The sequence below is a fragment of the Dama dama genome, chromosome 20, assembly GCF_033118175.1.
Source record: "Dama dama isolate Ldn47 chromosome 20, ASM3311817v1, whole genome shotgun sequence".
Lineage (NCBI taxonomy): Eukaryota > Metazoa > Chordata > Mammalia > Artiodactyla > Cervidae > Dama > Dama dama.
The window spans coordinates 89,480,684-89,505,662 of NC_083700.1; the positions used below are offsets into that span (position 1 = coordinate 89,480,684).

At 37.9% G+C, this 24,979-nt stretch overlaps 1 protein-coding gene across 1 annotated transcript in view; it reads left to right on the forward strand.

Annotated features, from left to right (window-relative positions):
- NDC1 (NDC1 transmembrane nucleoporin) overlaps window positions 1-24,979 on the forward strand; it is a 55,942-nt gene that overhangs the window by 21,300 nt on the left and 9,663 nt on the right. Inside the window, exons 9-16 of the mRNA XM_061121847.1 lie at window positions 789-881; window positions 2,380-2,461; window positions 4,900-5,058; window positions 9,356-9,601; window positions 9,702-9,817; window positions 11,866-11,916; window positions 14,308-14,371; window positions 15,091-15,191. Coding sequence (XP_060977830.1) covers window positions 789-881; window positions 2,380-2,461; window positions 4,900-5,058; window positions 9,356-9,601; window positions 9,702-9,817; window positions 11,866-11,916; window positions 14,308-14,371; window positions 15,091-15,191 — 912 coding nt within the window. The remainder of the gene's footprint in view (window positions 1-788; window positions 882-2,379; window positions 2,462-4,899; window positions 5,059-9,355; window positions 9,602-9,701; window positions 9,818-11,865; window positions 11,917-14,307; window positions 14,372-15,090; window positions 15,192-24,979) is intronic.

Genomic DNA, 24,979 nt, shown 5'->3' on the forward strand with positions numbered 1-24,979 from the left:
CATTTTGCAAAGTTGGGTTTCGGTTTTTTCCTGAGACTTCACAATAAATGCGTCAGTTATAACCATCATTTAATTATAGTGTTTTTTGTTCTGTTTTTTTTTCCTGAGGAAAAGTATTAGTATTTATTCTTTTTTTTTTTTTTTTAGTATTTATTCTTAATGTTAGAAAACTAAACTGAATGAACAGTTAGTTAAACTTGGCTATGAGTTATCTCTAGTGTAATTCTCTTTGGAAAGTTTCCATTTCTCTATGAGCATATACTAGATTGGCCTGCATTTTTAATTAAGTTTATATGCTACTGATATAGATACTATTAAAATATTTAAATATAAGGCAATAAAAATATGTATTCTTTGAAGGAAATTTTAGAATTTATATTGAAGAAATGATTTTAAATGAGTAGGAATAGCATTGTCTTCATCATTCAAGTGTTTGTCTTAGAAAATGAGTGTTTCTGTTTTATTTTACCACTTCTGTAGATTTGTATCCTTCAGTGGCTTCAGAGAATTTTTGTTTCTTAAATTTGTTTCTATTATTGGAAGCCAGGGATCTAGTAATTTTGGGAAAGTAACATTTTAGAAGGTAGTGTATTTGAGTGTATATAACTTTAATGCTACCTGTTTTTGTAAGGAACACTAAAGATGTTAAATTTGGTTGTCTTGTCTTCTTTATAATGAATTTCAAATAGTGCTAAATATACTGAATGTCATTAGTGCTAATATACTGAATGTAATTTGTCATGAAAACAAGTCATTGCATAGTCTTTGTGTTTAATTATATTTGATAGGCTCATCTGTTCCCTGTTCAACCACCATTTTCAGAAGACTCAGATGAATGCCTCCCAAAAGTTTTAAACAGCAATCCTCCTCTCATCATAAAGGTACCAGAGCTATGCATTTTGTGTATTTACACAGTCATCTCTAACTTATCTTATGGAATGATCTTCATATTTAACATATTTATATTTTTTGAAGGTCTAGAATATTCTAATACTGTAAAAAGTGTTGTAAAAATCAGCTACATGCTACATTGAATGTTATTACTTTTTCCAGCTTTCATTCCAGGTGACTAAAATGCAAATATATATTGCAATGTATGTGTATAAGCTAGACTATTTCTATGTTTAGGAGAGATAGAAAAATATTTCAAGTATGAAATAATAATGATATACAATGATATACATCGGTTTTTCACAAATTCCTCATGGTACAAAACAAAACATTTTTTTTTTAATCATTGGATTAGGAAATGTTTTCACTCATATAGTATCGTTGACTGTTATAATCAAAGAAAGTTTGTTATGATCAAACAGAGAGTACATATTAATGAACTCTCTTAAAGTTTGAATGATGATGATCTGAAACAAATTTTAATCAAAAGTCTAAAGAATTTGTAACAAGTTTCTAAATCAACCTAAGTGAGAATAAATTATTTTGATTTTGAAATTTTAAAGTAGAACTATAAAATATATGTGATCTTGTTAAGAGTTCATAGTACTTAAAAAAGAATTAAAGTAGAACCTAGAGTTTGGATTACACTCTAGAAAAGTTGTAAACTAATAAGAAAATGACCCACTGAGGTTCTAATTACCCTTAAATATCAATTATGATTAGTTTATTAGATAAACAAAAATATCAAATACTCATTTGGTTATTTAACAGATCTGTAATTATTGGGCACATGTCAGTCACTGCTAGTTGCTTAGGGTGTAATGATGAATAAGGCAGAGCACAACCTAATGGATAAGGCAGATACACAAAATAATGAAAATTTACTGTGTAAGTGCAACGGGAACCACTTACTCTGCTTGGGACCCAAACAAGAAACCTTCACGGAAGGGATGGTGTCTTGAATGATGAGTTAAGTGGTTTGTCAGGAAACAGATGAAGATACATCATAAAAAAGCACAGAGTATTGTTGTGTATCTCCTGCATGCTGAGTACTACCTTTGGATGTGGTAGTGAGCAGGGTGTTGTCCCTGCCTCACAGCTTGGTGGCTGGTACCAGGTGAGACAGGTAAGTAGGCCCTTAATATAAATTACAGCCAGTACAGCGGTTGAGAGCTGTGTGAGTATGTTTTTGTCAGGGAGGCCAGGGAAGTTCCAGGAGGCAGTGATGTTTTATGTTTCCCACCACAAGGTGGAAAGGAACAGTTCCTTTCTGTAGTTCCTTGGTAGCTGGAGCCCATAGTGACTAGGGTAGCCTACGGAGGGTAGAGGCAGGGAAGTGAAAGTCTTGAAGGAAAAGTTATGGTTTTTCACGTCATGAAAAATTTCAACTGATTTCCCCATAGATATGTAGTGTTGAGCCCCATTCATAAATAAGATTTTATATAGAGAGTAAAAAAATTAAATAATGTGTATTTTCTTTCCTTTCAGTATTTGGCCCTGCAGGACCTGATGTTGCTTTCTCAATACTCTCCTTCACGAAGACAAGAAGTTTTTAGCCTTAGCCAACCAGGTATTGCTAAAAGTAATAGACCTAATAAGAATTGAGTATGTGTGTGCAGAAAGCAATCTACTTAAAATTTTTGGTGAGTGAGATGTATTTATTAAAACATCACACATCAGTGAGTCTGTTAAAGTATCGATTTGAATCTTATACAGCTAAGTGTTCACATTGTTGTGGTTAAAAATTATGTTTCTAGGGAAAGTATTTTTCAACTTTTATGTTATTTCCTTCAGCCCCCCTCTTCCCTTCACCTAGAGAAATTGTGAGGTAGGCTGACAGTTTCAGAGCAGAAAGGTACAGTTTAAGAATCCCAGAAGTTTTAATGCTACAAAGGGTCTTAAAAACCACATGGTCTGATTCTCTGATAGAGGACCTAAGTCTCAAGAGAGACTAAGTGGCTTAATAAAGTTAATGTCAAGAGTTGGATTTAAGAAATTCTGTTGCTTGACTCTTAATGCAGAGCTCCCTATTCTGGCTGTGCTCCTTTGCCTCCCTGTAAAAAGGAGTGTGAAAAGGAACTAGATTTGATGGTGATCTGTCCAAGGATGCTCTTGGCAACTATGGAACAATTCTCCATTGTTACTTGCCAAGCTCCTCAAGGTTGCAGCTGTGCCAGTAATGCTCCGCCTAACTGTTAGAAGGAAAACCTTCCAGCCCAGCACCACTGGGGAAAGAACCGGGTGGCTTTATATCTCTCTAATAAACTTTTCATTATTTGGCCAAACTTGTCAATTCCCACATTATAAAATAAACCTATAGTTACATGCTGCATGGTAATAAAATCCAGTTATATAAAAATATAAATTTTTATATTTATATTTATCTCCTTTTGTGTTGTTCAGTTACCAAGTCATATTCGACTCTCTGCGACCCCATGAACTGCAGCACATCAGGCTTCCCTGTCCTTCACCATCTCCCTGAGTTTGCTCAAACTCATGTCCATTGAGTTGGTAATGCCATCTAACCGTCTCATCCTCTGTTGCCCCTTCTCCTTTTGCCCTCAGTCTTTCCCAGTATGAAAAAAAATCCACTGCTGATGCTATGAAAATTAACTCTAGCAATTCTTTTCTAGTAGGCTTAGGTTTACTTAAGAATTCCCTATACACTAAATGTTTTCACCAGATATTCAAGTAAACTGTAACGAGGTGGCCTGTTCTCTGCCAAAGGACATATTATTAACTGGGCAGAGAGATAGAGATCAGATTTGTGGTTACCAGAGGTGAAGGGTAGAGGAGAGGGAATTAGATGAAGGCAATCAAAAAGCACAAATTCAGTTATAAGATAAGTAAGTACTAGGGATGTATGTGCAATATGATAAATATAATTAACACTGCTGTATATTATATATGAAAGATACTGAGTGTAAATCCTAAGAGTTTTCATCACAAGGAAAAATGGTTTTTTTCCTATTTGTTTAATTTGTATCTGTCAGAGATGATTGATGTTTGCTAAACTTACCGTGATTACCATTTCATGATATATGGAAGTCAAATCATTAGGCTGTATATACCTTAAACCTGATGAAATGCTGTGTGTCAATTATATCTCAAAACTGGAAGAAAAAATGTAATTGGACCATGAAATAGTTTGTGGTCCTAAGTTACAGCAGAATAAAACATCCTGGGGCCTATTGTTGAAGTATTGTGTTTGTTTTCAGGTTAAGTGGTATTTCTCTTTTGAGCTGTAAATAGAGGGAAAGATTTAAGGAGGGACCTAAGTGAAGAGAGAATGATTTATTTGGCACCCAGGATGGAGAAACCAGTTTTCAGTGGATTCCTCTGCTGTTCTGAACACACAGTGAAGCACAGTTGCTTTTACATGACAGCTATAGGAGATAAAGGTTTTAGAAATCAAAAGATAGTGAGAAAAGAATTAAGAGTGTGGATCACAGTAGTTTAAATTAGTGGGATAGCAGATTCATAAACCCTCTAAGTATAAAGTATGATCACTATCAAATAATGTGTCGCTTCTGTAGATACAATAGCAAATAGGGGCTCTTTTGCAAATGAAAATGTAAGGAAGCACAGTAGGTCAGCCACAGCAGTTTAGAGGTCACTGGGGGCCATGGGGTGCTTCTCATTAGACATGGCCAGTGTCTTAGTCTTTGGTCCGTTCAGTATTGCTAGTGAAGTAATCTGGGTCTATTTCACTCAAATCGTGTTCCCGTGTTTGGCTTTATTTTAGCAATCAATTTGAGAGTTGTGGTTTTGTTTTTTTTAATGGTAAAATAGCAAATTTTGTTTTGTAGACTTTTAGGAAAATTATTTCACCCAGATATTTATCGAATTTCTATTACTAGATGGCTTGAGTATAAATAATGACTTAATAGTAGAAAAGTGGGCCGTACTGCAAAGTGTAATAAGCATTTCTCATTGATATTTCTCCCCATTTTGAGAGGATACTATAAGATTATCTTCATTTTAAAAGCTGGTATTTGGACCTCTTAGGTGGACATCCCCACAACTGGACAGCTATTTCAAGAGAGTGTTTGAATCTTTTAAATGATATGACTCAGAAACTTGTGCTCTGCCAAGAAGCTGCTGCTACAAATGGGAGAGTGATGTCTTCATCGTACCCAGTGGAAGCTAAGAAATTGAATTCTCCAGGTAACTCCGTACACTACTAAGAGAGGGGAAAGCACTTACATTCTGTTTCATAAGAAAGATAACAGTAGTTAGTCTAAGGATTAGATTGTATGTAAGTGTGAAGTATATATTTTTAGGCAGAATTGATCCAATGTATGGGATATTGAACTGAACCAAGAAGGCAGCCTGAGTATCATTGTAGATTGAAAAAATTAAGTTCATTGTGGTGGTAGTGTTAAAAAGGCTAACACATGTTTGTCATTAAACAGAATACTTCAGGTTACCCTAATACAGAGCCAAGTGAATCTTTACAAGTAGTAGTGGATGCTGTTCTGATTGCAGTATCCCAGAGGTAAAAAAAATTGCTGGAGTGCCAGAGAGAAGCAGCTGAAGTGACTCAGTGATTTAGGGATGGGGGCGTCACATTAATTGTTTTAAGGTAGCTAAATGTTCGAAAGATGAAAGCTAAGAGGAAGAAGTAGAGGTGGAGAAACCTATGCTATTTCACGAAACACCTTAAGTAGGTGATACTTAGGAATGTAAGACTGAGAAAAAGACTTAATGTTCTGATGCCTTGGGAACCAGGCATTTAAAGAAAATGGGCAGAACTAGCTGGGTGAGGACCATGGTAAACTTGGGGGCATAGGCTTCATCTGAAATGGAAAACTATGGATTAGCTTTGATTCATGGTTGCCATGTGAGAATTTGGACCCAGTATCTGAACTTCTGATACTGGAGGTTTGTAACATTGTACAGGAGGCAATTATCAAAACCATCCCCAAGAAGAAGAAATGCAAAAAGGCAAGATGATTGTCTGAGGAGGCCTTACAAATAACTGAGAAAAAAAGAGAAGCAGAAGGCAAAGGAGAAAAGGAAAGATATACCCATCTGAATGCAGAGTTCCACAGAATAGCAAAGAGAGGTAAGAAAACTTTCCTAAGTCAACAGTGCAAAGAAATAGAGGAAAACAGTAGAATGGGAGAGACTAGAGATCTCTTCAGGAAAATTGCAGATATCAAGGGAACATTTCATGCAAGGATGGGCATGATAAAAGAAGTGGTATGGACCTAACAGAAGCAGAAGATCTTAATACAAGATGGCAAGAATATACAGAAGAACTATACAAAAAAAATCATAATGGCCCAGATAACCATGATGGTGTAATTACTCATCTAGAGCCAGACATCCTGGAGTACAAAGTCAAGTGGGCCTTAGGAAACATCACTATGAACAAAGCTAGTGGTGGTGATGGAATTCCAGCTGAGCTGTTTCAAATTCTAAGAGAATATACTGTGAAAGTGCTGCATTCAATATGCCAGCACATTTGGAAAACTCAGCAGTGGCCACAGGACTGGAAAAGGTCAGTTTTCATTCCAATCCCAAAGAAAGAATGCCAAAGAATGTTCAAACTACCGCACAATTGCACTCATTTCACATGCTAGCAAGGTAATTCTCAAAATCCTTCAAGCTAGGCTTCAACAGTATGTGAATCAAGAACTTCCAGATACACAAGTTGGGTTTAGAAAAGGCAGAGGAACCGGAGATCAAATTGCCAAGATCTGCTGGATCACAGAAAAAGCATGAGAATTCCAGAAAAACATCTACTTCTGCTTCATTGACTGTTCTAAAGCCTTTGGCTGTGTGGATCACAACAAACTGTGGAAAATTCTTGAAGAGATGGGAATACCGGACCACCTTACCTGTCACCTGAGAAATCTAGATGTGGGTCAAGAAGCAGCACTTAGAACCAAGAACAACAGACTGGTTCCAAATTGGGAAAGGAGTACTTCAAAGCTGTATATTGTCACCCTGCTTATTTAACTTATATGCAGAGTACATCATGTGAAATGCCAGTCTGGATAAAGCGCAAGCTGGAATCAAGATTGCCAGGAGAAATATCAATAACCTCAGATATGCTGATGACACCACCCTTATGGCAGAAAGTGAAGAGGAATTAAAGAACCACTTGATGAAGGTGAAAGAGGAGAGTGAAAAAGCTGGCTTAAAACTCAACATTCAAAAAACTAATATCATGGCATCCAGTCCCATCACTTCATGGCAAATAGATGGGGAAACAATGGTAATAGTGACAGACTTTATTTTCTTGGGCTCCAGAATCACTGCAGATGGTGACTGCAGCCATGAGATTAAAAGACACTTGCTCCTTGGAAGAAAAGCTATGACAAACATAGCATATTAAAAAGCAGAGACGTTACTTTGCTGACAAAGGTCCTTATAGTCAAAGCTATGGTTTTTCCAGTAGTCATGTATAGATGTGAGAGTTGAACCATAAAGAAGGCTGAGCGCTGAAGAATTGATGCTTTTGAACTGTGGTGTTGGAGAAGAGTCTTGAGAGTCCCTTAGACAGCATGGAGATCAAACCAGTCAATCCTAAAGGAAATCAATCCTGAATATTCATTGGAAGGACTGATGCTGAAGCTCCAATACTCTGGCCAGCTGATTCAAAGAGCCGACTCATTGGAAAAGACGCTGATGCTGGGAAAGATTGAAGACAGGAGGAGAAGGGGGCAACAGAGGATGAGATTGTTGGATGGCATCACTGACTCGATGGTCATGTGTTTGAGCAAACTCCAGGAGATGGTGATGGACAGGGAAGCCTGGTGTACTGCAGTCCATGGGGTTGCAAAGAGTTAGATAGGACTGAGTGACTGAACAACAACAATCTGAACTTCTGGTCTTTTTCTTTTTTTCTTTTGAAGAGACAGCTGAAGAAGTTTTGGGGGAAATCTACCACTTTTTACATTGATGACTAATCTTGATATGTAAAAAAATCAATATATGGGCCAAAGGAAACATATCTATGACTTTGATTTCATTGTTCTGCTGGCTTCATAGACCACACACAAAGAGATTGCAGAAGAAAAGTGATCTAGATAAGTTCATAAATGTCAGGTTTTAAAAGATTCTGCTGTGTTTCAGATGTTGTCAACATTCAGATTAGCATTTATTTATTCAACAAGTATTTACTGAATGACTGCCATGTACCAAGCACTACCAAAGAATGAAAGATGCAGAAACATTCTTGGGCCTGACCTTTTAGTGGGAGGCACACAAACGATGACAAGACAGTGTAACTATTAAAAGGAAGTCTGAATGAGTAGGATGATGCATGATAATGAAAGGAGGAGTTTAAAGTTGGTCCTGTAAAGATGTGGAGCCATTAGAGAATTTGAATAGTTATAGTTTCATTAAATTAGCATTTTAGAAAGATCATTGTAATTCTGAGTTGGGGGGATCCTGGGTCTGAGCAAATATGGATTAATCATTTCTTTAAATTGTTGTCATATTCCATCAGTCAGAATTTGCCTTTAATTTGAGGAGTAAGTACAAAACTTAAAAGCACTGATCTTGGGACTTCCTGGTGGTCCAGTGACTAGGACTGCGCTCCCAATTCAGGGGGCCCGGGTTCAATTCCTGGCTGGGGAAGTAGATCCCACATGCTGCAATGAAGATCAAAGATCCTGAGTGTGGGAACTAAGACTTGGTGAAGTCAAATAAATAAATAGAATTTTTAAAAAAGTAATTAAAAAAAACCCCCACCAGTTTTAATCTTTAAATTGATTCTTTAGCTATTTTTTATTGTCATTTACCCTTAAAAAGTCATGTAGTGAAAATTTGGTTCTTATAAATGTTTAGTGTCTTATGCCAGTTTTATTAAAAAGATAGAATACTAGTATAATTTATTGTCTTTGTGCTGGAGTGGCAGAAAGATGTTATTTTTGTACAAGAGACTCTATAATTGGTAGAGTTATAAGATAATTTTTGAAGAAGCTGTTTATAGAACAGATGTGTAGATATCCTGGACAAGTTAATCACTGGTGTGACTTTTGTTAACTTTAAAGAACTCTGGGGAAAATGGGATAAGGTTAGTGCTCTGTACATTTTCACACTATAGATTTGATTTAGCCAAGTAATGGTTACAGTAAGAATATACAGTAACCCAGGGCATATACTAATGCAATATAGTGCTGCCATTTAAAAATAAAATATAAGTTCGTTCAGTGCAGCTTAGAGTTGGAGAAATTGACCTTGAAGATGAAGATATCTGTTTAGGGTAAAAAACTGAGAGAGGCTGAACCAGTCTGACAGAAAAAGATGTATAAAGCTCCTTAAGTGGTCACCAAGATGCAGTAGTAAAATATGGGTGTTGAAATTGTAAACCTATATGGAAACAATCTACTGAGCCTTGGTTAAATGAGTTAAGCAAAGAATTGAGATGTGTAAAATTTGAGAACCTCCACTCTGGCCTACTTTGATCAGATTGCCTCTTCTCAGCACATGATCTGTTCTTTTACAGAAGAAACTGCATTTCAGACCCCCAAATCTAGCCAGATGCCTCGGCCTTCAATGCCATCATTAATTAAGACATCACTGTTCTCCTCAAAATTATCTGCACCTGATGTTGCAAGTCCCCTGGCCACCCCATTTGGCTCTAGTGTAGTGAACCGGATGGCTGGAATTTTTGATATAAACACAAGCTATGGGTCACCTCAAAGTCCTCAGCTCACAAGAAGAGGACCAAGATTATGGACTTCAGCTTCTGGTGAGGATCGTTTATTTTCTAAAATTTGAAATGTCATAGTTGCAGAGAATCATATAGCCTAAGTTTTTGCCTTCTTGGTTTTTTTTTTTTTTTTTTGTAGATCAGCAAATGACTGAATTTTCTAATCCTTCTCCATCTACCTCTGTTAGTGCTGAGGGTAAGACAGTGAGACAGCCCAATGTGATTTATTCATGGATTCAGAATAAACGTGAACAGGTAGGATGATAGGGGTATAGGATTTGTATTAACATATAGCATTGAGAACATCAAGGATCTCACATAAGTAAGCCATCAGGAATAAATAGAACTTTGGGAATGCTTCATATATTAAATTGACCCATATGAAATTACTAGTATTTGGTTTTGAGTTGTACAAATTACAAGTTCATATGCCTTAACCTAATGCAATGCCTTTGATCTATGAATTCTTTCATTTAAGAGATACTTATTGATTTCTTCATATACACTGGGTGTGTTTTTAGATACTGGGAAAACAGCAAACAAAAGTCCCTGACTGTATGTTTACGTTCTTGTGAGGGCAGATAGCTGAGCAAACATGTGTATTATAGTTCTGGGTGGTGAGATGGTGAGATGAAGTAGCAGGCACCTGGAGCAGCTTATCAGGTTCATTAGCTGTTGTAAAGACTGAAATTTTCTCTGAATGAGATGGATGACTACTGCATGGTTTTACCCACAAGAATGACATGATGTAACCTTACATTTTGAAAGTACTGCTGTGTTGAGACTAGACCCTCAGGGGGCAGGAGTGGAAGCAGAGAGACAGTAGTAAAGCTGTTAAAGTAATCTGGTGACCTGATGACGGTATCTGGATGACCTGAGTGGTGGTGGTGGAGACTGTAAAATGTGATCAAAGTCGGGGTGTATTTTGAAGATAGGTATGATAGGATTTGCTTATGGTTTAGTTGTGGTGTGAAAGAATCAGTGTTGATTCTGAAGCTTTTAGCCCGAGGATCTGAAACAATGTAGTTGCAGTTTATTGAGTTGCAACTTACTGATGATTCTGGAAAAGAGATTTGATAGAGACGAGGTAGGGAAATCATGAGTCTCATTTTAGACATAGCAATTTTGAGATACTAGACAATTCAGTGAAAATACTGAATAAGATATTAGACATGTATCTGGAGTCTAGGGGAAAGTCCAGGTTAGAATTGAAATTTTGGAAATCATCAGAGCATGAAAGCCATAGACTCCATGAAAATTTTTATAGAGTGTAGATATAGAAGAAAAGAGATGCAAGAACTGGAACCCTTTGATGACAAAGTCTGGGAGGTGAGGAGGAATAGCAAAGGAGACCCAGCACCATTAAGGTGAGAAAGAACCCAGAAAAGGGTGTTTCAGACAGAAGTGTCAGATGCTGCTGAAAAGAAAAGATGCTGCTATGTCTGAAAAGAAGCATGAGGTTCAAACTAAAAATGAACTGGTGTGCTAGGAATATGGAGGTCATTGAGTCCTTGACAAGAGCTATTGGGTGGAGTAGTAACAATACCTGACTGGCATGGGTACCAGAGAGACTGGGAAAGGAATTGGAAGACACAGAGAAGCTAAATCTTTCAAGGAGATTGACTGTAAGGGGACCAGAGAAATGGGCTAATAGCTGGGGGAAGTTGAGAGGCCAGGGAAGGATTTTATTTTTTAAGATGGGAGAAATAACAACATGTTTGTTGATAGAATGCTCAGTTAATAGAGAGGGCAGAACTGAAGGCATTTTACGAAACTTCAGCATCACCTGTGGCTCCATGTGTGTAAATACTGCTGTGTCATAAATTTACTTTCAAGTCAGTTGGGTTATGTAGCTTTTAACTTAATACTGAGAAAATTATTTTCCTTGTAAATGTCAACTAGTAGAAAACCACTTCTGTCTTAAGATTTTTTTTTTTTTGTAGAGGAAACATGGTCTTTTTTGGCATTAATATTAAGAGGTTAAAGGGTAGGACAGTTGTAGAGAATTGAGAAAGAATATGGTTTTATGAAATATCACCAGAACTACTTTTTGATTATGACAGGGCTCTAATTTGAGGGCTAGACATATGTACATGGGAGTCCAGTTTAGGTTAGATGGCCTGTCTTGGTTATCCAATTTATAGTACAAAGATATTTACTTATGTGGTTTACCTTACCTTTCTTTGTAAAGTGTGATGTGTTTCATTTAAGTTAGTGTCTGGAAGAACCTGGCATGTGTAATATTATATTTGAGTAGCATCGAACTGTTCATGTGATAATTCTTCCCTTCTTTCCCGTATCAGGTTAAGAATTTCTTATCAAAACGAGTGCTGATAATGTATTTTTTCAGTAAGGTAAGAATATGTAGTTATAACATTGGGAGTGGGGGGAGAGAAAACAAAATAAGAAATGAAGTAGCAAATAGGATTAGACTCCTCAATAGTTAGCTTGATCCTAGCAAGCCAAACAGCTTGGCATCATGCTTCACTAAACCTCCCTTTAAACAGTACCTGACCTAGACACACATCTCCCATCAGTGACTTCCCGAGGCTGGGCTCTAGTGGCCTTCTGGGTCTCTTGGCTGCAGGCAGCTTTGTGCCAAGGTGTGGCCCCTTCCTGCAAAGTGAGCAAATCCGTGGCGATCCTTCATGGCTCATTTGTCCTGCTGACATTGTTGTGGCCATTTTGGTGTTCAGAAGAGAGATAACTGGGTTAGACTGCAGGTGTTAAACTGGTTTTGGATTAAAGTTGTAATTTAGGCCACAAACTAAATGACTTTCCAGCTTATCTGTAGCTGCCCCAGCTGCTGTAGGAGAGTAAATCTCAGAGGTAGAAGCTAAAGATTCATTCCTGTTTTCACTGCTACAGCTGTTGTGTGTCAGTTAATCCTTTGATGAGGAAAACCTTTGCCCATGTGTAGGGGAAAGAATTTTTGTTTTAATTATTTTAATCTAGCTTTTCTGTTTTTGCAGATAGTGCATTATTAACTAATAGCGCACTCGTATTAATGTCTTGAAGTGAAAGTCTGTATTGGCATACATTCCTCATTTTATTCTTTGAGGATCCTACTCTGGTGGTGAGAGAGATCTGAGTAACTGGTAGAATATAGATACATACAGCAAAGAATCCTTTCAAGTTCTTGAAACTTTTTTCACTGTGGTAGCAGGGAATATCCATGCAACTAGCGAGAATGTTTGCCAGAAATAATCTGTAGGCTCTCCATTAGAGCCCTGGGAAAACCATCAGACCCCTGAGAAAGGTGTCTCATCTTCTACCAAGAGAAAGAGGAGTTGTCTGAAGTTTTACTTCAGAGCTTTGTTTCGGAAGGATGGGAAGAAAACTTACCATTTGTCTTTCGTGTGCCATGCTCCTTTCACTTGTTCAGTCGATAAGTTGTGTCCAACTCTTTGCCACCCCATGGATTGCAGCATGCCAGGCTTCTGTGTCCTTCACTTTCTTCCGGAGTTTGCTCAAATTCATATCCACTGAACTGGTGATGCCATCCAACCATCTCATCCTCTGTCACACACTTCTCCTCCTGCCCTCAATCTTTCCCAGCATCAGGGTCTTTACCAGTGAGTTGACTCTTCACATCAGGTGGCCAAAGTATTGGAGCTTCAACATCAGTCCTTCCAGTGAATATTCAGGGTTGATTTCCTTTAGGATTGTCTGGTTTGATCTCCTTGCTATCCAAGGGACTCTCAGGAGTCTTCTCCAGCACCACAATTTCAAAAGCATCAATCCTTTGACGCTCAGCCTTCTTTATGGTCCAGCTCTGACATCTGTACACGACTACTGTAAAAACTGTCCCCTCATTTAATTGTGACAGCATTCCTGTGGGGTGTCTTTTTGGCCTCCTCTTACAGAGAATGAAGCTTGAGGCTCAGAGGGGTCAAGTAGCTACCCTGAGGGCCCATAGCCAGTAAGTGGCAGAGCAGAAGCTGAATGAGATCTCCTTTTTCCTTGGAGGTGAATGGCCACCTTAGATTCTGGTTTTGCAGGTGGGTCTGCTGTGGGATAAGGAGTTGTAGACCCCACTGCTTAACGTGGGAGATGTAACCTGCTGTTGTGAATGGGCTTCACTGGCTGTATTACGGTAGCCACTTACACAGGCCAGTTGTTGTCTCACATCACAATACCTTGCTGTACTCAAGACTCTTAGGTGGTTTTTCTTTGTAGTGGGGTTGAGGGTAGACACTTTAGGAGAGGTAGTATATACTTACTTAGGCAATACTTTTTTTTTTTTTTAAAGTATTCGTAGCCATTCTCTTTGGGCTTCCTTGGGGGCTCAGCGGTAAAGTATCTGCCTGCAATGCAGGAGAGGCGGGTTCAATCCCTTGGAGAAGGAAATGGCAACCTACTCCAGTATTCTTGCCTAGAAAATCCCGTGGACAGAGGAGCCTGGTGGGCTATACTTCCTGGAGTCGCAAAGAGTTGGACACGACTGAGCAACTGAGAATGCATGCAACCATTCTCTTGAATGATCTCTGTGTTAATGCTCTGAGGTGGGTTGAGGGAATATAGCTTATTTTAAATGAGAAGCTGAGGCACATAGAGATTTAGATACTTGGCCGGAGTCACACAGTAAGTTGTAGCAGGATGCTTTATTGCAGTTAAATCATGATGTGTAAGAATTTCAGGTCTTAGCTCTTAACAGGCAGCTTTTATTATTTTAGTTTACATGATTGATTAGATGAAATGATCATTTCTGGGCAACTGACTTAAATGTTTTTGTCATATTTCAGCACCCAGAGGCCTCTATTCAGGCTGTGTTTTCAGATGCCCAAATGCATATTTGGGCATTAGAAGGTAAGTAGTCTCAGTGAGTTGCAACAATGATTTATTTATTCATTAAATATTGAGGTATTTAATGAAAGATCAGTTCTGGACTTCGATCTCAATCTTTGAATTTTCAGATACATTTTTATGTGTTTATTTTATATAGATAAATTTTTCTTATTTAGGTTTATTTTAATTTAGAGATTTTCCTTGTATATAAGTGGAGAAACTGAGCCTGGGGTTCTTGCGTCTCTTTCTCTACTTCAAAAAAATTGCAATTAATAGATTGTTTTTTAACGATTGCCTTATGTTGATGTAACTTGCTTGATGTATTTAAACATTTAGCTTAGGTTTAGTTGTTAAAGAACTATTTCTTTTCATCTTACAGATACCGCCTTCTCAATGTTTAAATGATACTTCCTCAGAGAGGCCTTTCCTGATCACCCTATGAAAAGTATCCTTACTTTGTCCCCTTATCAGGCTTGTTTTTCTTAGCCTTTATCACTGCCAAACACAGTATTTTAAAAAACTTTTTTCTATTAGAACATAAGTCAGATTCATCTTATTTTAAGACTATTACAGTTCAGCACCTTTTCCATCCCTTTTGCCTCTTTTTCTATACTATTACTCCCTTTTTTATTTAGACTTTTATACATTCAGAATATTAATTCTTCCTCAAATAGATGTATTGCAAGTGGATTTGCCTAATTTTGATTCACTTTTAACTCGTTTCTTCTTTTCCCCTCGAGGTCTGTCTCACTTAGTAGCAGCATCATTTACAGAAGATAGATTTGGCGTAGTCCAGACCACACTACCAGCTATTCTTAATACTTTGTTGACGCTGCAAGAGGTAAGCAATATGTGGGCCAGGTGGAAGTAGAGGTTCTGTCTTCTCCCCCTGCCTAGCTTTTTCAGCTTGTTTCTTATATTTCACATTGAGTAATGAAAAACATGTTGGAAGTCAAAATAATGGTACTTCTCACCGTCAGGTACTTACAGTCTAGGACAGACTAGGAAGACAGATTTTTAATTCATTTATAAGTGTTAATTTTATTGTAACAGAGAAGGTATATTAAATCTGTGGGACATACCTCTGGTATTAATCAGATTATTTAGGGTATTGGAATTCTGTTCAGTACTATAGGTTTGCATCCTTACATAATTTGTAGCTATGACCTGTAGTTAAGTTACTTGTGTAAATAAGAAGTTACGTATCGACTGGAGGCTTAAGAAGATAGAGCTGGGACCAATGGATTCCTGCTACAAGGCTGGGTGCATAGTTTTAAACTGACAGGTCTTTTTAGTCCCAGGCTTAAAGGAAGAAAAATAAAATATATGCTTCTTGTTTTTCATTAGGCTGCCTTTCCTGACTTCATGTCGGGTTATATGTTTTCACTGCCTTTATTGTTAGTTCTGTGTCAGATGAGGTGTATTAATACTGAGGGCTGGGGACATTTGAAGGTAGGGGCTTGGGTGTACGGGTTTTCTGGAGGAAGTATTTCTGAACTAGGTTTGAGGGACAACAACTGGTGCATCTTTGGGTCTTGGGAAGCAATTTAAGATATGAGAGAAAACAAGCTTCACTCTTCCTTTCTTCAAATCTCAGTTCATTTTACCTCTTAGAATGTTTTACCCGTCAGAATCAGTGATTTTTTTCCTTCACTTTGTCCTTTTTGTGCCTACTTTGTCATGTATGTTATTTGAGACATTTATATACCCGTGGATAGCTTTAGTATTTGCGTTCACTTCCCAACTACCTTACTGTAAAGAAAGAATTTTCTACTATTTCCACAACTTCTACTATTTGGCTTATCTAACTGCATATTAGGGTAACCATGATTATGGGTATATCTTTGGTACTCGTAGCATAGCCTTTTTTTTTAATCACTCTGGTTGTATAGTTTAAAACAACAGTACAGTGTTCCCTAGTCTACAGAGTGATTTCATTTCATTATTTTTTTGAACTTCAAGTCTATCTTGTGAAGTAAAGGGGAGATGTTTCGGCCCTGTCTTAGGCATGAAAGGGGCTTGGTAGTGCAGTGGCTTACCTCAGATCTCACACACATCTTAGCGGCAGAGCTGGGACGTGAATGTGATCTCACTGCAGGGCATTAGCAGTGGAATAGACCTCAGGGAAAGCTGCAGATCCAGTCTCCAAACTTATCTACCATCTTTTGCTGGGCTTTTATTTTTACATAGGGCTTTCTTCAGAGAGAATGGCTTTACTTTTAGAACTGTAACTTTCAAACTTTTTAGACTATGATATGTAGTACATTAGACTCAGAATATAGAGGGGTGTGTCTTAGTGCTTACCTTTTATTTTGTGCTTCATTCTGATGTTTTCCACTCATTCCACTCTAATGTTTTCCATTTCATTTTTTAAAAATGCTGGTTGAAACAGTTGATTTCACAAGGATCACATTGCCCTAGAGGTATTCTGCACCAAAATTACTTTCTTCTCAACTCCTCACCATCAAAACTCTTAATTCTTCGTAGTTGATTATGGCTAGGTATGATAAGGAAAGCAAATTTGTATATTTGGTTGTAGTCATTCTTACCTTTGATTACGAAGGTATGAATTACAAATTTATTGAAGGCTCAAGCTATTTTACTTTTAAACAGGAGCTGAATGGAAAAAACTTTTGGGGGGCAGAGGAGAAAGAGGCAAAGGTATATTTTTGAGAGTTTGGGAAGCGTTAAATGGAACAGAAACCGCTCCTTGTGCGAGGCTTGTGGCATCTGTCCTCCCCAAGACAACATCACAGTCGCCCTTTTGGTCATGCTCTACAGTCATCAGATTTTGCAAACTACCTTGCAGTCTTTCTACCCCATATCCCATGGTTGAGTGTCGTGAGTGAGTCAGTGTCCACATGGATATTTATCCTACACTTTGACTTTCTCACTGTTTTTTGTTTTTCTAACTTTTTACTTTGTCCTGGGGAATAACCGATTAACAATGTTCTGCTAGTTTCAGGTGAACTGTGAAGAGACTCAGCAATACATGTACATGTAGCCATTCTCCCCTAAGCTCCCCTCCCATCCAGGCTGCTCCACATCATTGAGCAGAGTTCCATGTGCTATACAGTAGGTCCTTGTTGGTTCTCCATTTTAACTATAGCAGTGTGTACATGTCCACCCCAAACTCCCTAATTCTCCCTTCACCTTCCCCTTCTCTTTGGGCAACCATAAGCTCATTTTCAAAGTCTCTTGAGTCTCTTTTGTAAGTAAGTTCATTTGTATCATTTCATTTTAGATTCCACATATAAGGGCTGTCATATAATATTTCTTCTTTTTCTGACTTACTTCACTCAATAAGTAAGTCTCTAGGTCCATCCATATTGCTGCAAATGGCATTACTTCATTCTTTTTAATGGCTCAGTAATGTTTCATTTATGTATGTACAACATCTCCTTTATCCATTCCTCTGTCGATGAATATTTAGGTTGCTTCCATGTCTTGACTGTTGTAAAGAGTGCTGCAGTGAACACTGGGGTGCATGTATCTTTTCAGATCATGTTATTCTCCGGATATGTGCCCAGGAGTGGGATTGCAAGGTCATATGGTAGCTCTAGTTTTAGTTCTTCAAGGAATCTCCATACAGTTCTCCAGAGTGGCTATACCAGTTTACATTCCCACCTACAGTGTAGGAGGGTTCCCGTTTCTCCACACCCTTTTTCCAGCATTTAATGTTTGTGGATTTTTTGATGATAGCCACTGTGACTAGTGTGAGATGGTATCTCATTGTAGCTTTGATTTGCGTTTCTCTAGTAATTAGCCAGGTTGAACATCTTTTCAAGTACCTCTTGGCCATCTGTATGTCTTCTTTGAAAAAATGTCTGTTTAGGTCTTCTGCCCATTTTTTTGAGTGGGTGGTTTGTTTTGATGCTGTTAAGCATCACGAGCTGTTTGTAAATTTTGGAGACTGATCCCTTATTGGTCACATCGTTTGCAAATGTTTTCTCCCAATCTGTGGATTGTCTTTCATTTTGTTTATTGTTTCCTTTGCTGTGCAACAGCTTTTGAGTTTAAGTACGTCCCATTTATTTATTTTTGTTTATATTTCCGTTATTCTGGGAGACAGATTGAAAAAGTATTGCTGCAATTTATGTCAGAGTGTTCTGTCACCAGTCTTTTACACAGTTATCAGTCTCAGCCTTTGACTGTCATCCAAGCTTCATCGGCCTGTGTATTGTCCACCTCCAAAGCTTAAAACTCCAGGATTCTAGCTTCTAAGCCAGAATCCTTGAATGTTTTTGTGCCAGAGATCCCTTTAGCAGTCTGATGAGGCCCATGGACTTTTTCCCAGAATAATGGGAAAAATAAATACTTAAAATATAAAGTCTTTCTGATTAGAAAGGAAATCAGTTATATTAGAATATAATTTTGAAAGTATTAAGTTTGTGATACATTAATACATTAAATAACAAGATCTCTCAGTGGGTCTGTGGAGAAGGAAATGGCAACCCACTCCAGTATTCTTGCCTGGAGAATTCTGTGGACACAGGAGCCTGTCAGGCCATAGTCCATGGGGTCACAAAGGGTCAGACACGACCAAGTGACTGAGCATCAGTGGGTCTAACTCATTGTTTTGGAGTAACGATAAGATGAATGGTATTTAACGATAATTACACTAGTCTGATGAAAATATTGATGATTTCTGTTGGTGGCAAAGTTGGAGGAACTACTAATGCTATTGTGATTTACTGTTTCATAATTGAAAGAATTGCTAAATTTTAATTAGAGCTTAGTAAAGATAAACATGTCATTTTTAGCCCAAAGTTCATGGTCCCTGAATTCTATCCATAGATCTGTGGGCCATGTAAGAGCCCCTGTCTCCCCCATGCACAGCCTTTTATGCCTTTGCTTCTTCTGTACACTCTCTTTGTCTTTGCTAATATTTTCACTTCCTTTGTTTTTCAGCTCCCCCCTAGCTACACATACGTCTTTCCCTATCCAGGTTACACCTCATAGTCTGTCACTTCAGCCATTTGTTACCAGTTCCTTCACCTCCTAGTTGCCAGGTCCTTCAGTTGCACCCATGTGGCAAAACTCTAAGGGATCAATCCCATACTGACCGCCTACCCTTTCTCTTGTCCATCCCTCCTACTTTAGCCTCACTTCAGGCCCTTGGCATTCCTGACCTGAATTATTACTATGGCCTTTTGCTCCCGGGACTTAACAGGGACCCTTCATTCTGACTTCAGCCACTCTCCAGTTCTTCCCATAAGCCCTCTAGTCTCATAACCACCGTGGACTATTCTATTCCTCCACCCCTGCCCCAAATATATTTTATTTTCTTAACCTAACTCTATACTTGATGCCTTTTCTCTCCTTCTTTGCCTAGAACACATTTTTTTCTCATTTTCTCTGCCTCCGCCTGTAACCCCCATTTTATCATTTTATTACAGTGCATGTTCATTGTTTACTTTTATTATCTTTAGTCAGAGTACGGGGCTTCCCTGGTGGCTCAACTGGTAAAGAATCTACCTGCAATGCAGGAGACCTGGGTTTGATTCCTGGGTCAGGAGGATTCCCCTGGAGAAGGAAAGTCAACCCACTCCAATATTTTTGCCTGAAGAATTCCATGGATAGAGGGGTGTCAGACACGAGTAGAGTCAGGGACCTTGTCTTATTTCTGTATTCCTAGCATCTGACCTGGTACCTGGCAAATAACAGGTACTTACTTATTAAATGCTTATTGGATGACTGCTGGATAGCTTCATGGTTGGTTTGATGGGTGAAGGCTTCTGTTCTGGGGCCTGAATTAAATGACAGTTCTGATGTGAGTTAATTATAATAGTCACAAGCCCCTTTGTTTTGTAAGACAGGGATGTCATATGACTCATATGAGTCCTGTTGTATGTTTTTGGCTTTGATGTAGAAGGATTCTTGCTCTTAATAACAAAAATAAGTTCTAAATAGCTCTGTAATTTAAGGCAAGTTATAAAATACAGGCTTCTGGATTTACTAAGAAACAGTTGTGTGCAGGGCTTCCCAGTTGACTCAGTGATAAAGGATCTGCCTGCAATGCAGGAGACTCAGGTTTGATCCCTGGGTCGGGAAGATCCCCTGGAGTAGGAGATGGTAACCCGCTCCAGTATTCTTGCTTGGAAAATTCCATGGACAGAGGAGCCTGGTGGGCTATAGTCCATGGGGTTGCAAAGAGTTGGACACAACTGAGCACACACACATACACAAGGAACAATTACATGGAACTATTTTGTTCTTCTGCTTTACTTTTCACTGTCAATCACTTCAGCCATCTTACTGAGTCATTAAAGACAAAATATGAAAGAAAAGGGGGAGCCTTTCATTCTTCAAACCATTCAGAGGGCAAGAAGTGGAGGGATGGATATCCTCGGACAGTTGTTCCTAATAATAGTGGGCCAAGCCATATGGGAGATCCAAATATTACAGTGGGTTCATGAATCCATACATGCACTGCTGTCATCTGAATAATTAATGTTTGTCTGACATAGTGACATAGTTACAGCTATTTTTTAGAGGTTTCTATATACTGTTTTGGTTAATTGAAATACATATTTATTTAAAAACATTATTGAGTTCATGGAATTGTTTCCCACATTAGTGGATGGAGAACAGTTACTGTCCCATGGAATTCCACTACATAGCTATCTATCTGTCCAAGTGTGTGTGTGTGTATATATATATATAGTCTTTAAAAAGGGTCCTTAAATATAAAAAGTTGGGGACCAAAATGGTAGAGTGGTTTTTTAAATTAAAAAAAGTTTTTTTAATTGTGTTAAAATGCACATATAAAATTTAAAATACACTTAACATTTTAGCTATCTTTTTGTGTATAGTTCTGTATCATTAAGTACAGTCACATTGTTTAACCATCAACCACTTTTTCATCTTTGAAAGTATGTTTTAAACTTTTCAGAAAGACTTCTAGTCTTTGAAGAGTCACTGTCACCTTGATGTAGGATATCAGTTCTATCATATTTTTTGCCTTATCACCTGAAGGTCAAATTTTGATATACTTGGAAATTTGAAGATTACCTTTATACTATTCATATATTCAGTAAATATTAATTATCAAACAGTTCAGCGTGTGCTGAGATACAGAATAAGAAAAGACAAACATGGTTCTTGCCCTCCAGGAGCTTGAAAAGTTAAAGTGGTAGTTGCTCAGATGTGTCCGATTCTGTAACCTCAAAGAGAAAGTCATACAAATAAGTAACAGAAAGTAAAACAGGAAGTCATACAAGTAAGTGTAAGTGCCACAGTGTACAAAAATGCAGAGTGATTAAAGCATATGAAACAGGCAAGTCTAACTAGTTTTGTGAATAGGAGATTAAAAGGAAGGGTGTGAAGTCATGAAAGGCTTCCCTTAGGAAGTGACACAGAAGTTAGAAGGAAGAACGAAGAGGAAGAAAGGAATGTTCTTGAGGACCAGAACTTTTGAGTTTGAAGACCCAGATCCAGAGACCCTTGACCAGTATTCTTCCACAAGTCACACTGTTTGTTTTTGTTTCTCTAGAATCGTATTTTTTATTTCTGTATTTATTTTTATATATTATATTTATATATTATATACTTTCAGTTTTTATGCTTTTTTAGAATCCAAAAGAAATGTTCTTTCTTTAATTTTTGTAAAAATCCCATAAAGTTAGAATAAAGCTTATTTTGCATGATTGAATCTCTCTCAAAAAGACTATATCTGTTGGTATGACTTATTCAAGATCATGCTCAATAAATGGTCAGGTGAATTTGTTAACCAGGCTTTCACACCCGAAGTTCTTTCCTTTCTACCATATCAGATCACCTCTGCGAGGGCTTGGCAGGCCATGTATTTCTTAACCTCCTTTCTTAATATCGACTGTAGCAGGTTAGAAGAGCCAAAGTGTGAGATCTAGAGGCCGAGCTACCTGTGTTTAAATCCTAGTTTGTACTAAAGCGCTCAGGGTGCCTAGCCCGTGTTATTGTTGTGGTTGTTGTAGTTGCTAAGTTGTGTCCGACCTTTCTCGACCACATGGACTGAAGCCCTCCAGGCTTCTCTGTCCGTAGGATTTCCCAGGCAAAAATACTGGAGTGGGTTGCAATTTCCTCCTCCAGGGGATCTTTCCGACCCAGGGATCGAACCCATGTCTTCTGCATTGCAGGCGGATTCTTTACCACTGTGCCACCTGGGAAACCCTAGCTTATGTTAAGCGCTCAGCAAATGTTAGCTCTTATTACTTTGTTGTCAGTATTACCATGCTGTATGACAGAATTCTTGTACAGGAGAAAAGATTTTTAAAGATTAAAAAGAAAGTACTGCTGTCAATACCGTAAGCAAGTAGTCCGGGTGACAGTGTCAGACAGATGCCCAAGGCCCCACTGTTCTCTGAGATTAGTATCTTCATTTATAAAATGAAAATAGTATCTTGCAGGAATATTATGAGGGTTAGAAATAATATCTGTGAAGAGTTTAAAATGGTTCTGGGCAAGTATAATATATACAATAAATAGCAGATACTATTATTGTAAATACTTAATTAAATGAAATGAAACAAGTGGTTATCAGACATGACTTCATTAGCAAATTATTTTATTATTTAAATGAGATGATATACATATATATCACAATTAACTGAGTTCCTGATACAAAATAACTGCAATCAATAAATTTAGCTCTCATTATCATCATCTGACATTGTTCTTATTCTGTAGCAGTGGTCCTCACCCAGGGGTGATTTTGTTCCCCAGGAGGTGTTCGGGAGTGTCTGCAGACAGTTTGACTGTCACAGTGGGGGATGCCACGGCATATGTTGTGCAGAGGCCTTGGGCGCTGCTGAACAGCCTGCACTGCACAGGTCAGGCCCCACGGGAAAGAACCGCCCAGTCCAGAATGTCAGTAGTGCTCAGTTTGAGAAACTTGGATCCATAATCATGACTTTCAGTAACAAAGTCCACTCTTATCCTTAACATTTGATTGGGATTCTGGCTTTAGTGGAACAGAACTCTTTTTAACTAGGTTATAAGTAGAATCCTTGAGACCAGGGACTTTCTTTTTTTTTAAATTAATTAATTAATTTATTTTACTTTATAATATTGTATTGGTTTTGCCATACATTGACTTGAATCCTCCATGGGTGTACATGTATTCCCCATCCTGACCCTCTCTCCCACCTCCCTTCCCATTCCATCCCTCAGGGTCATCCCAGTGCACCAGTCCTGAGTACCCGGTCTCATGTATTGAACCTGGACTGGCAATTCGTTTCACATATAATTTACATGTTTCAATGCCATTCTCCCATATCATCCCGCCCTCTCCCTCTCCCACAGAGTCCAAAAGACTGTTCAATACATCTGTGTCTCTTTTGCTGTCTTGCATACAGGGTTATTGTTACCATCTTTCTAAATTCCATATATATGCGTTAGTATACTGTATTGGTGTTTTTCTTTCTGGCTTATTTCACTCTGTATAATAGGCTCCAGAAAGAGACACGTGTATCCCAATGTTCATTGCGGCACTGTTTATAATAGCCAAGACATGAAAGCAACCTAGGTGTCCATCAGCAGATGAATGGATAAGAAAGCTGTGGTACATATACACAATGGAATATTATTCAGCCATTAAAAAGAATACATTTGAATCAGTTCTAATGAGGTGGATGAGACCAGGGATACTTTCAAGGCTCTGCATGGCAGACTTTTGTTAATGATGTTGATAGATAAATAATCAGAAAAGAGCAACTAGACTTTTCTGTTTATGTGGCCTTTGTGCATATACTACTGCGTATAAATGTAAATGGGCAAAAAGTGCGGGTTTCCATAGTACCCTCTTTAGGCTTCTGTTAGGGTCGAAGTGAGGCCTTCATAGAATTTATTTTTCCCAGAGTATATTGTTCAGTGGTGTGTCATACTCACCAGTTACTCTTAGTTCATTGTTTGGGATAATTTTTAACTAGATATTTGATATTCCAGTTGTGTGATCTGAGTCTTAAGGGCAGGAACCAATGCATAAAATGAGAGCTCAATAGATACTTGTTTAATCTCATAGCTGATTAAGTGGATATTTCAGTTCTGGTAACCATGGGGCATATCATTAAATACTATAAACCAATGTTCTCTAGGTTCAAGTTATTCATATACTACCAGCATAGTTTTTGCCTTAACTGTTGATTAGCATACACTATTGTCATAATTTTAGTCATATTTATATACCACCTAAATGAGCTATTATTTACTTAGTATTTTAAGTTAAATTTATTTAAAAGGAAATAGTATCACTGTTGTAAAAGGAAAGCTAGTTTGACTTGCTATGAATAGATATAGGTCTACCATTCCTTATCTCAAACCCTCAAATTATTTCAAAATTTAGGTATTTTAAGATTTTTCAAAATGTTACATGGTATACAATCATACATTATGTAACACTGCTATTGCTATCTGAGGTAGAAGCCCCTTAATCAGATACAGTAATGTTTTTCTCCAATGAAATATCTAAATTTTCATAGCAAGTGGAATAAAGAATATAAATAACCTATGTCAGCTTAGGTTAGGTTTTATTGTCAGATCAGGGCTTTTTGGATTTCGGTATTGAGGAGAAGACAATGAAAGAAAAAAGACAGTAATTTTAAGCTCTTTTTGCTGAAATCCCTGAACCTGAAGCCTTCTTGTCCTTTTGTT